Here is a 12,485-nt window from a genome sequence, read left to right on the forward strand (position 1 = left end):
ATTCGTTCAACAGACAAAACCTAATGGGTGTTCTCCCTGAAATCGGGACATAGACTTATTTGAAACGCTGCCTAAGTGGAGTCCTAGTTGGTAAACCAGGAAAGTTTCAGGGCAGCTTAGAGCAACCGAAGGATTTTCCCCATAGTTTTCACTGTTCAGCATTATGATTATTCAGTGGTGTTTTTAAATGCTGAAACTTACCCAAAATTCATGAGTTGAAAAAAAATGCAGAATGCTGATATAAGTTTAGGAATAGTGCTAGGTGATAAGCAAGCAAAGAAACTGTTAAGAAACAAAACTAAAACCACATTGAAGAAGACAGCTGTCAGATAACCTCATACACAGCAGGATAAATGTGCTTTTCTGGACAGGGACCCCAAAATGCGGTGTGATGCCTTTGCATTACATTTTCCTGGTGGGACTCTTTTCCCTGTGATTTTAACTGACTTTCCTCTCCAACCTAGGATCCTTGTGGTCCACCTTGAGTCGGATCCTGAGGTTTCTGTGGAAGTTGCCAGCTCCCTCTAATGACGGATGGTGCCAGCGAGGCCTGGCATCAGCACTGGGGTATGCAGCACAGCCCTCTAAAGTGGTTTGGATTCTCCCTGTACTTTTTTGCACCCGTAAATGCACTGGAAATAGTCACTGCGCAAGGGCTGCTGCGGAGAGCGAAGCTCACCCCGGCGGGGCAGGCACCGCCGCCCGCCCGCAGGGGGCGCACCGAGAGCCCTGGGCCCCGCACCGGCAGCCCTACCCACCCACCCCAACCCGCCGGCGTCTCAGCGCATGCGTGGCCCCTCCTCGGCTCCGCGAGAAGATGGCGGTGTCCTCGGTGTGCTGGGCGCTGCGGGCCGCTCGGCAGGTCAGCGCGGGTCACTCCCGGCCCGGCTCCCCTTCGCGACTGCGGCCGGCCCAGGGAGCGGGCAGGGAATGGGGGGCTTGTTAGACCGGCCGGTTCAACAGCGCGGGTGTGGGTGCAGCTGCGGGTTATTCGTGCCCCGGGTGTCGTGAATTCCGTGCTGGCTTCTGTCAGCTGAGGGGATCACACGTTCCACTTACTGGGCAGGAGCAAGGAAGTCGTTTGAAGAAGTCATTTCTTCAAACAAAGAGGCATTTGTAGAAAGAGTTCATACTTGGGTCGGGCAAAGTGTGCGGCAGGCGGGTGTTATTACAGCCTTCGTTCTTTTAATTAGGTTCTCCCCTCGCCTTGCGCTAGCCCAGTGCGGAGCTACTACGTGGACTGGAGGATGCTGCGGGATGTCAAGCGCAGGAAGCTGGCATACGAGTACGCGGACGAGAGGCTGCGGATCAACGCCATCCGGAAGAACACCCTCCTCCCCAAGGAGCTGCAGGTACCGGGCACCCCCCCGGCCCTTGCTGCGGCGGCCGCGTTACAGACCCGAGAGGCCGTGCCAGGTCACGGACGTTTGCGATTCCCAAAGTCACTAGCCCAGGACCATGCTACATTGCATCGCTACCGCTAGCGCCCAGCGTCTGCAGAGCCTTTTGGGAGTGTTTACAACAGGGTACTCACCTGACTAGCGGCTGTGGAGGGGGGGCTTGTGGATTTGGTTTTTTTTAAACCAGTGCTTCTGTAAGCAGTCTATGTAACACTACATGTGATGAATTACCTTCCTTCCCCCTCCCCTGGCTGCACTATCATGCATTCAGAAAGCTATTTGCCTTATTTCTGCTAATATGGGATATTATATGGTTACTTGTAGAACTTCCCAAATAAACATTAGATTTTTTTTTTTTCTTTAAAAACCTGGAAGCCTGATCCAGTCAAAAGCACCAATTTGTTCAATTAGAAGTACTTAATTTTATTTCTTGCCTGAGCTACAAGCATGCAAGAGCTGCAACAGATTTGAGCACTAGAGCTGTTCTTAAAAATGCACCTACTCACTGCCCAGCTCACAGCCTTCCTTACTAATCATTAAAAACATTCGTGTCAGAAATATTCCTGTACGTATGTGATCTGGTCATACCTAATTGTGGGGAGGTCCTTACATGCTTAAACATCCTTGGAGAGAAGGGATATGGATCTGTTTTTATGTATTGACTTTACTATTGCCTTGGCAAGCCTAGTCTATGTGGATGTCCTTACAGAATGAAAACACAGATTGCAGCTGGCCTTGCTTTTGCTGTTCCTCAGCTGCTTTTGTCACCATTTGAAGTCACTAAGTTACAGGAGCAGTTAGAAGAAAGAGACTCCAGGAAAGTAACTTTTATCTCCCCTAAAGAAGTTATTTAGGCTCCAAATTTAAAGACTTTAAGTAACAAGTTTTCTCTGAAAGCAGAGGTTACTTTCTGAAAAAAAAAACAAAATCCTAGGAATTAAATAGGTAGATAAAGTACTGCAAATGCTTGGCCATACTAGGGGCACATAAACGTAGAGCTATATCCACAGGTAAGATATGCAACTGGACAAAACCAGTAACTGAAATATGTTCTGAAGACAAGCAGTCCTCCTGACCTTGCTGTTATTGAAGTTGAAAGTCACGATGCTGTTGTCACGATGCTGCCCTTTGAAGGCAAACATCCTTTTGGAAGATAGCCTTACACTTGCTTTTCTCCTGCAGCATAATAGGAGAGTTTGTAGTCCAGCCTCAGGCCTTCCTTTCACTTCCAGCTGTGACTGAACAGGGCTTCTTTGAGCCCTTCTGTCCTTCAGGAAATAGCATATTAAGAATGCTGCAGTTAGGGATGCATATCCAGCCTCAAGCAACTTCCTTTAGGCTGCATTTCCTTGCTGAGCTCACTTTTTCTGACATTGCTGCTACCTGGTGTTTCCTGAAAACTGGTGAGCTCTTTAGTTATGTGTAGAAAGACCTATCTTAAGCCTTCTCATTAGAAGAGACAGCAAGAGTCAAAGGGAGACAGGAGTCTGACACTTGGACTTGTCCTCCTCTGGCTGCAGCTCTTGGTGTTAGTAAAAGGGATTTTGTGTATATTAAAGCATGTTACCAAAGAAGGCAATTAATAAGGAACATATATTTAAATTCAGCCCATTTTTAAAGGATTAGCCCACCCTGCAATAAGGAGAAAGCCAAGTGGATTTTGACTAACTATAATTACTGGCTTCAGGCTGTTTGGTTTGTGTAATGAAGTTAACTTTGGGGTCTCCCTGTGAACCATTTTACATTTGCCCTTAGGATGCCCAGAAAGAAGGGGTGAAGGCAGGTAAGCGTACTTATGAGGTAGTAAAGCAGCTTGTGGCAGTATCTACTCTACAGCTAGATTCTGAGGTCTGACAATAAGCCCCCTGAAACTCTTGGTGAATACAGGTAACTCTGTGGTGTTGTCTTCTGTTTTAGGAAGTGGCTGATAAAGAGATTGCTGACTTGCCCCGGGATAGCTGCCCTTCGAGGATCCACAATAGGTGTGTCCTGACATCCCGCCCTCGGGGGGTGAAGCGGCGCTGGAGGCTCAGCAGAATAGTTTTCCGCCATTTTGCTGACCATGGTGAGATGTCTGGGATACAGAGGGCCATGTGGTAGATCACGGCATAGATATACATTCAGGCTGAAAACACGAAACAAGTTCAGTCTGTGTTTGAGTTAGTTAAAGCAAGACTGTCCTGTCTGAGAGTCCAGCACCAGTATCAAACTGATAAAGGCGGGATGAGAAGCCATGCTGATGCATTAAACTCACTGGATAGCAGCTGGTATGAGTTGACAAGAAACAGCATAACCACATTAAACTTTGTCTGTATGAGGCAGTTTTATTTTGAGGAAAAAAAACCCAAAAAACAATCACTACCAGGGGGCTGCAGAACTAAGCTGAGGTTTGTGATAAGGGCAACATGAGAAATAAAGACATACAGCACAAGGCTTGTTTAAGCAGTTACTTTGTCACTGTACGGTAAGTTCACCATGGTAATTTGGGTAAAAGCATAAATGGAATTGCACAACAGGGCAAAGTGGTATTCCAAACAAGGGTGAGCACAAACTGAAAACAAAACATGGCCTCAAATTAGATGCTTTTGCTATGCAAAAATATATGTGTAATAACAAGCAGACCAAGTGAATAACAGACCCATTAGAAACTACAACATGCTAGTATTTATCTCCTGCTTGTAGTGCACCACTTAGTCCAATGCTTTAAGAATAAGGTAGCAAATCCTAGTCCAGACAATAACAGGAGAGTAATGGCTTCCTTAATTCATAAGGTAACATCGAACAAATCTGTCCTTGGGAGACACATGAGAAGGACGCAGGAAGGAAACAGTAAGAACAAGCCTGCTGCTAAGCTCATGTTTCCCTGTACTCTTCTTCAAAGCGGGGCAATGAAGGGGAAATGGCTGCCCTGTCCCCCTCCCTTGCACTGGGGCTGAGAGGCTGCAGTGAACAGGCCAAGTACAACTGTACTACAAGCAGATGGAAGGCACACATGCAGCAAACTGACAGCAACCCATCAGCCCTAGTGGAGTCAGATTTTGGAGTGTAAGCTATCTCAATATATTTACTACTCCATTACCTTAAAATAGTTGAAATTTTTTTATAGGATAAAGTGTAGCTTGTCTCATCCTCGTACATCGCTAGAGCCAGGGCAAGCTCAGTGGCCAGCATCAGCAGCTTACTGCCCTCCTGTGACTGATGCCACTGCAAAGACCCCTCAAGGAGGCCACAGCATAGGTACCCACTGAAGAGCTGTTCTTACTTTAAAAATTCATAAGAGGTTAAACAGCAGTCATTAATTTCTGAGAGTAATTTTAATGTCACAGGATTAATACGTATTGGTTCTGCTTAACTGTCAAGTGTTTCAGATAGTGGTTCTACTTTCTTCAGCATCTCTCCCTTTGTGACATGGTTTACAGTTCAACATACACCCTACATCTCATTACAGAAAAAAAAAAAAAAAAATCACACTTTTACATTCTGTTGTTTCACCACTCTCCACTCATCTGAGAGGCTTTTTCAAGGAAGGGTAAGGATATACCTATGCTCCGCTCTTCAGGAAATGGTGAACCACTCTACTGAAGGAAATGCTTTATAAGCTATTTTATTTAAGTATTGTCTCCAACCTGAAATGGAAAATGACTGTCTTTGCTTGGAAGAAGGTTGTATAAACAATGATCTTTGCAGCACAGCATGTCTCACATGGAAGATCAGTGATTAAGGCGGCCCTTAGAGTACTTTCAAATATCCATTGGCATGTCTCCTTTGGATTGTTTTTCTCTGCTTTCAACCCAGGCCTTGTTGATGGTGCGCTTCATTTCATCATCCCCTTCTGCATACATCTTTTTTAAAAGGTTCATAAGCCCTTCACTAGGGTCTGAGGTGTCATAGGCAGCTTTCCTGCAAGACGAACACATGCAAGAAGATCACGTATATCTAACAATTCTGTGCAAAAAACCACTAGCATTTGTTTGAAACATCCTGGTAACAGCAAGGATTTTCCTCTGGCAAACTCTAGATCGTGATGGTCTCAGTCAGCTTCCAAGTAGGGAGAATCCTAAAGAGTACCCTTAAATTACATGCGAGTTGAGAAGTATACCTACAGCTGTCCCACTAAGGATGACGAGAAGCATTTTGCAGTATACGTGACCCTGGAAGCACCACCCTAAATTAATTTTAGGAAGTAGGAGTGGAATGCAACAGACACATAAAGACCAGTATCTGTCTGTGGTGTTACGTGACAAGGGAACAAAAATAGAAATGTGACCACATTCACAGGCCAAAAGGCATTTTCCACTTCCCATTTTTCAGATTATCTCTAGAGGTTCACTGTCTCATTTTTAACACACTGCATTTCAAAGGAACTTTCTCAAGAAGCCAACTGACAGTGCCACCCACATGGTAAGCACCTGCATATGACATGCCCTCTATCATAAGCCTATACTCCCTTTGGCAAACATGGCTCTCTCTGTCCTGTTTTCTAAAATCCCATAGGTAGTTACTAGTGCAGCTGCAAGCTATCTGAAAAACACACAGATCAAAATAGGTCAGCAGAGGGAGTGAGCTCCCCAGACCAGTCTTGGAAGCTGGGAGGTGCATTTCTGAAGCCACTCATTTACCATGCTGCAAATCCCCAACACTGAATAGGGTGGAAATACTGATCATGACAGGCTGGGTAGTGTGGAGGACTTCTGCACAAGATGCAGGTTTAACAAAATGACCATGTCCCTCCAACAACCTACATTAGTAGTCAAGTTACAATCTCTTAATCTCCAGTGATGTCAGTCAAGAGGGGAAGGTAGTTTTGCTCCAAGTACGGTTAGTTGGGACTAATCAGTTTTAGCAAACTCTATAAACAGATAGAAAATGAATAGACATTGGCAGGCCTAACTTTCTCAAAAGTCAATTTTTCTATGCTTCTTCTGGTAAGAAAATGTGTGTGGTATTGTAAAAAACAAAACAAAACAAACAATACAGAATTGTTACATGATATACTACTTATATACACACACCCATATATAAAAACATCTCTTGTCCTCACGTGTTCTGTGCCATAATTTACTATGCTTATATATCCAGTGTCTAAGCTGCTTGTAGGGTTGCCCCCAAGCTTTTGAAGTGATACAAATTAGCTTGAGACTTTGTGTAATGACTTAAGTAAGCAGAAGCCTCTTTTGTCAAAAGTATGCTGGGATTTTTTTTGCAGGCACTTCACACACAGGTGGCAAAAGAATAATTATTTCAACCAGCACAGCTGAAAGTATTATATCTGTATTTCTATACAGTTATGCACTTAACCTAAAAAAGTCAACCTCACTAGAGCATTTTTGCAATGAATGCAGCCATCAAATAAGAGAATTTTTAATTGGTTGATTAACACTCTGCAGGTCTATCTATCTTAGGTACTTCTGTGATGCAGACTTCATCATTAGCAATAAAACAGTAGAAAAGTGGCAAGCAGCTACTTAAAGTGTATCTCCTGAACTTACAGTCCTACTGATAGCAAAAAAAATCTCAATGATTCTTAAGCATCTCAGGGGCTTGTCCCCCAAAAAAGTAATTTTCACCACCTGACTGCACAGTCAGTATAACAGATCTGCTCTCCTGGCAGTCCCAAAGCAAGCCAGAGAACAAGAGATGGAAAACAAGATGGAGAGATGAAAAGACACTTACTCTTTCTCTTTGCTTTCTTTTTCCACTTGAGTGAGACATTCCCATTTTTCCTCCCGCTTCTTCCTACACATCACAAGGACCATGTCTGTCTTTATCTGCATGGTGAAGAGCAAGACATGAATTCAGAATGCTAGTCGCAACCACAATTAATAAAGTTAATTTAGAGCATAAACCTTTCTCTCTTCGTAGATCTCTGAAGCATTTACCGCAGCTATTGATTATTACATAGCACACAGGAAATTATAGTATGCACTGAGCTTTGAGGTGCAAAGCATTAACCTCACTGTAGACAATTTAAATGGCATGATTAATATACTACTAGTACAAAACTATAGTACCAATACAGAAGAACATTACACTGCTGCAGAAACACCATTTAGTGATTCTCAGGATGCTAAAAGTGCCTAGGACTGTCAGGTAAAGGATGACTACCTTTACTAGACTTCTCTAAGAATACCAAGTTCAGGTAGAGACTCCACCGAATTATTTCTCCAAGCATAAGAAATTAGTTTTAGGGTATTGCTTAATCTTGCAGTATGTTTGCCAGTTACAAGCAAAGCCTGTTTAATTGCAACCCTAACCTAAATTTCACAAATAACTCCTGCATCCCACAGCAGACAAGAATCTGCCAGACCTTTAGTTCAGTTTAGCAAGTACGTGACTACTGCTCAATTCTATGCCAAAAAAACCAACACAAAAATACCAGAGTGTCACTCGTTTATTTCAGTTGCTTTAATTTCACACTGCCCTAGTTTTAGGGCAATTTCCAATTGAACCATAACTTTTTCAGAACTGATGTCTGTAACTGCAGCAGACAACTGTGCAGAACGCAGACAAAGTAACTGACACGTTCCTAAGCCTGGAAAAATGCTACAAGTTTCAGAGTATGGACACAACCCCCAAGTTGCAGCAATCAGCAGTAAAATGTTGCCAGTGTTCAATTCCAGAACAACACACCCTTACAAAGGCAGAGAGGTTTCACTTTGTTTTAGGTGTTAAGCCTATTTAAGCTTCCCAAGATTCAGGTCTCCTGACAAATCTCTTAGACCTTAAAATTGCAAAGAATTCCTCTGAGGTATTTAAAAGTAGAAGGCTGTAAATGGGTATTTAGTGGAATTTTCTGCTTAATTGTTTCTGAAATCCTGTTGGACAGGTATTTAAAAAAAGTATACGATAGCTAGACATGATCTATTGAAATAGGAGGCCATGGATTCCAGAGGATAATTCCACAGTTATGACAATCAGAATTTAAGAAGAATCACATTCACAGGGAAGAAACTTTACAGGCAGAGAGGGGGACTGAAGGTTAGCACTGAGTCTCTTGAACTAGTCAGGCAATGAATATGGTACTTTGTGAAGGACCCAGGTATCTCTTAACAGATGATGTGCACTGACCTTTCTAGAGCTGCCTTCCACAGAGATGGGTTTCAGGAGGTTGTTGAAGGTCATGGTGTAGTTCTTCCCATTCAGATTCTTCACTAGCAGATCAAACGACCTGGGACCAGAAAGCAGAGGTCACAAATACTGCAATCACTGCAAAACTACTGAGCCTTGCCACCAGAAACAACATCAAAAAATATGTCAGGCGTATTCCTTGAGAAAGCATGTCAAAAGGCTTGAATTACTTTCTTCCCAGGGCTTTCAAATCTTCAGTTGGATTTAATACTGTGGATTTAAAAGGACCTATCCAGACTTGCAAACAAACTGAGACCTTCAGGGGGTTCATTCTACCTCCCTGAACTCCTACAACCTTGTAAAGGCACATACACTTCCGTTCTATTACCATCAAAAAACAGGGCTAACAGTGCATATCCTGGCAAGCGTGATGAGATGCAACAAGCATTTGTACAATGAAAATATCCTGATACCCTCTAAGGAAAGCTACTCTTACATAGTGCTATAAAAGCTAATACCCCTCAGGGTTTAAGAAAAAAAAAAAAAAAGAAAAAAAGGAGGTGGGGAGTAAGGGCTGATCCAGAACAGCACTCAACACATCCCTGCATTTCAAATGGTGTTCTTCACCCATGCTCTCCTGTGCTGTGTGGTGCAACAAGGTGAACTCACCTCTCTGTGAAATTCACCTGCACATTCTCAGCTGGAAGCTTCTGGACTCCATTTAAAGAGATGTAAATCTTAATAAATTTATCTGACTGATCCCAACCTGCAAGTGGAAAAAATAGATTAAGTTCTACCTTTCCTCCCTGACCTTTGTGCATGTCATTCCAGCTCCCTCTGTAAAGTCCCCTAGTGATTTGTAGGATCTCTGCCTTACGAAAATAATCTTCAGAGAGATAAGGGAAAGATATAAACTATTTGGGAATAATGTGAGAGTAAAAGGAGGTCCTCACACGTAGCCCTATTCCCTAATTCCTGCCGATTCTGAGCAAAACATACTTACCAGCTCAGACAAAAGGAGAGCAACCCTGTCTGTGAGAGGGTGTCAGAGGCAGCTGTCTGCTTCTGCTGCAGTTTCCTTGACCCACTTTTTCCCCTACTCCCTGCAGGACAAGTATCTTGAGCAATTACCTCTCCTTTCACTTACATGGCAAGCAGAAAAGCTAAAGCTCACTCCTCATTCTTGCTAAGCACTGGGCAGTGAAAAATACTGCTAGGTACATGGCAGGGATCATTAATGCATCCCACCCCTACTATCACACAAACAGAACTAATACACACTGTGGTTGGGACAGCATACTAAGCATGCAGTAGCATTTCAAGTGGGGTTTCCAATATGAAATAATCACTTAAGAAGCCTTCTTTATAATGCTAAGTGGGAACTGTAAGTCACATTAATGCTGTCTTGCATTCTCTTCAGAGATGCTGGAGCTCCAATAAGCGTTCAGAAAAACAAACCTACCATAATTGTTTATTTTCACCGTGTACCCTCCCAGTGACACCTTTTCTTCCTCCACTGCATCTTTTGGCTTCGGTGGAGGCTGATTCTTGATTTCTAGCTCTAGCTTGTGCTTCTCTGCCATCAGGGCATCACGAACTCGCTTCCTCGTGGCCTTTGTAAGCAATTCTTTTACTTCTTCCAAATCTTTCAGTAACTGGTGTAAAAACAGAGGACCACACGTGCATGTCAGCCACAGGCATCTGTGCTCTCGGTTCACGGCTGAGCTCTTTCAGTGATGCCTTTCTCATTTCCCAGATGCAGCCGTTTCAGGGTTACCGAGCCAGCTGTTGCATTTCCTTCTCCACCCCACCAACCGTGCAGCCCCCGATTCCTCACTCCCGCTCGCGTTCTACCTTCTCGGCCAGCACACATCTCAAGGTTCAAGCTCCCACCCATTATAAAACCAAGAGAAACCCACGAAAGGTTCTGGTTTATGCTCGAAGCGCCCAGCACCGCCTCGGGGTGAACACCTGCGGCGCCCAGCAGACACCCAAGCCGAGAGCCCCCGGCCGGCCGCCCCCCGCAGCAGCTGACCCCGCTCTACGGCCCCTACGCCCCGCACCGCTGACCCCTCGCCTCGCCCCGCCGCGGTTCCTGTCGGGGCCCCGGGAGACGGCGGGGGGTGCTCACCTCCTCGCGCGCTGCAGCCATGTCGCGGTGCGCCCACCCCGGCGGCGGCAGCAACCACGGCCCCTCTGGAACCTTCCGGCCTCCCGCCCCTCCCCCTCACCGCGCGAGCTCCCAGCGCGCCGCGGAAATGACGCAATGCCGCAATGACGCAATGCCGCCGCCACCACTGTAGGCGCTCCGTGAGGCGGCCGCGGCCATGGCCGAGGGGTGGGGCCTCGGGCCTCCCCGCCTCCCCCAGCGCGGTGCCGCTCAAGCCGCCCGCAGGGAGCGCCCCGGGCCGGGAGGCGGTCCCGGGGCTCGGCGCGGGGGGGCCGCCTTTCACCCGTCGCGGCTGAGGCGGGCGGCGGAGGGGCCGGGCTCGGCTCGGCTCGGCTCCTGAGTGACCGCAATCGTAACTGCTGACGGGGAGATCCGGAATGATCTTCCTGAGCACCGTAACCTCGGTTGCAGTTGTCAAGGTAAAAACATAGTGAGGTGCCTCTCAGCACCGTTACCTCAGCGTCCTGAGCAACAGAAAGAACAAGAGTTTCTGCATCCCCAGGTTCCAGTCGGACCTTAAAATTTAACAAAGGAGGAAAAATACACCCAAAACCAAAAAAAACCCCAACCAAATAGTGTCAATCTTTCAGCAAGCAGGGAAGTGGGGGTGTCAGCCTCTGTCTCCAGATGTCTTTTATAAGCAATGGAACCCAAGGCAGGATGCAGCCCTTCAGCGTTTAAAAAGTAGATTTCTCTGAAAGTGCAAGTTCTAACGTTACCCATCTGAGGAATGACACCTAATTTGGTGATTTATGGCCTTAGATTGTTATCTTTTCTTAAGTGAATATCCAAGAATTTGTAAAGCTTAATAGCAAACCTGAAGCCAAGGATTTACATTCAAGTCTGCATGCCACAAATCAGTTTTAACAGACATTGTACTGAAGGGTTTATTATAACCCTCTGGTCCAGTGCTTCATGATCTGCAGTTGAGAAAGGACCAGGAAAGATCTGCGTAGCTAACTCTCTGGTTGGTTGTAATTTCCACAGGACTTCAGCTTGTCCAGCATTTGAAACTGGGCCAGTTGATTCTACGTGGAAAATACAGTATGGTCAACTGGAATTTACTCCTGTGGCGTGGTTACTTTATTGGTTAAAGGCAGTTGCTTATTCAGGAATTGTTCCCTTGTGATCTTTGTTGAGCAGTCACCAAGACAAGGAAAAACTTTATGTGGGTTTTTTCTAGATACTAATTTTGTAGTTTCTCCACTCTTAGTTGTGGCCTTATTCAGTGCTCATAGTTTTAGAATTTAAACTGGTATTGCTTTATAAGTTAATTTCTGATTAGAGGAGAAAATGCTTTTGCTAATACATAAACGCATTGGTAAGAGAGCCTGTAATTTGCTTCTTTCTTGATATTTTTTTAAAAACCAGTGTTTATGTTGTTTCCTTGGGAGCATTTCCATGCTTGTGGCACTTCCACTTGATTGGCAGCTTCCCCATGGAAGAGTTGTCTGTTGTATTGTAAAAACAAGTTCCACACAGCTCCCCTTTGCATAAAGCTGTAGTAGCATCTGCATCCTCCCCTGGCCGGAAACAGAAGACAGCCTGACAAAGCCAGGTTGTCATCTTGTGTGCACCTGTACAAAGAGCACAGTGGCAGGCCTTCTCTTGGAGAAGAATCAGAAAAGATCCTGCATCAGGAGGGAAAAAGAGCTAGGTTAGAGTAAGTATGAGTACTGAAACTCAGCTGAAAGATCCTGGTCCGGTCTCTCTGGCAAAGAAAATACAGTGCAGAGTGGTCTTCAGTGCTCTTCTGCTTGCTGAAGGGGTGGGGATGGAAGCATCTGAGAGGGTGTTGAAAGGCCTGTGGCCTTTTGTGTATCAAGTAGTAGCCTTCTGCTTCTGTC

At 45.2% G+C, this 12,485-nt stretch overlaps 2 protein-coding genes across 2 annotated transcripts; one reads left to right on the forward strand and one right to left on the reverse strand.

The window, feature by feature from the left end:
* The first annotated feature begins 758 nt into the window (after positions 1 to 758).
* Positions 759 to 3,831, forward strand: MRPS14 (mitochondrial ribosomal protein S14). Its single transcript, XM_065674151.1, has 3 exons — positions 759 to 862; positions 1,194 to 1,352; positions 3,318 to 3,831. The coding sequence occupies exons 1-3, from the start codon at positions 818 to 820 to the stop codon at positions 3,498 to 3,500; spliced, it is 387 nt and encodes a 128-aa protein (XP_065530223.1). The 5' UTR covers positions 759 to 817; the 3' UTR covers positions 3,501 to 3,831.
* On the reverse strand, positions 3,705 to 10,708 carry CACYBP (calcyclin binding protein). The gene is made up of 6 exons (XM_065674150.1): positions 10,600 to 10,708; positions 9,931 to 10,123; positions 9,138 to 9,234; positions 8,469 to 8,568; positions 7,074 to 7,168; positions 3,705 to 5,300 (listed from the first exon to the last, which is right to left on the reverse strand). The coding sequence occupies exons 1-6, from the start codon at positions 10,618 to 10,620 to the stop codon at positions 5,141 to 5,143; spliced, it is 666 nt and encodes a 221-aa protein (XP_065530222.1). The 5' UTR covers positions 10,621 to 10,708; the 3' UTR covers positions 3,705 to 5,140.
* Positions 10,709 to 12,485: the final 1,777 nt, after the last annotated feature.

This window comes from Lathamus discolor, chromosome 3, assembly GCF_037157495.1.
Source record: "Lathamus discolor isolate bLatDis1 chromosome 3, bLatDis1.hap1, whole genome shotgun sequence".
Classification (NCBI taxonomy): Eukaryota; Metazoa; Chordata; class Aves; order Psittaciformes; family Psittacidae; genus Lathamus; species Lathamus discolor.

What these genes read in the sequence shown, in the direction of transcription:
- MRPS14 (XM_065674151.1), top strand. Translation starts at nt 818, where the DNA reads ATGGCGGTGTCCTCGGTGTGCTGGGCGCTGCGGGCCGCTCGGCAG. An exon ending in CGCTGCGGGCCGCTCGGCAG is followed by an intron (nt 863 to 1,193) that starts GTCAGCGCGGGT and finishes TCTTTTAATTAG; the next exon opens with GTTCTCCCCTCGCCTTGCGC. An exon ending in TCCTCCCCAAGGAGCTGCAG is followed by an intron (nt 1,353 to 3,317) that starts GTACCGGGCACC and finishes CTTCTGTTTTAG; the next exon opens with GAAGTGGCTGATAAAGAGAT.
- CACYBP (XM_065674150.1), bottom strand. Translation starts at nt 10,620, where the DNA reads ATGGCTGCAGCGCGCGAGGAG. An exon ending in TGGAAGGCAGCTCTAGAAAG is followed by an intron (nt 7,169 to 8,468) that starts GTCAGTGCACAT and finishes TTCACCATGCAG; the next exon opens with ATAAAGACAGACATGGTCCT. An exon ending in AAAGAAAGCAAAGAGAAAGA is followed by an intron (nt 5,301 to 7,073) that starts GTAAGTGTCTTT and finishes TTCGTCTTGCAG; the next exon opens with GAAAGCTGCCTATGACACCT.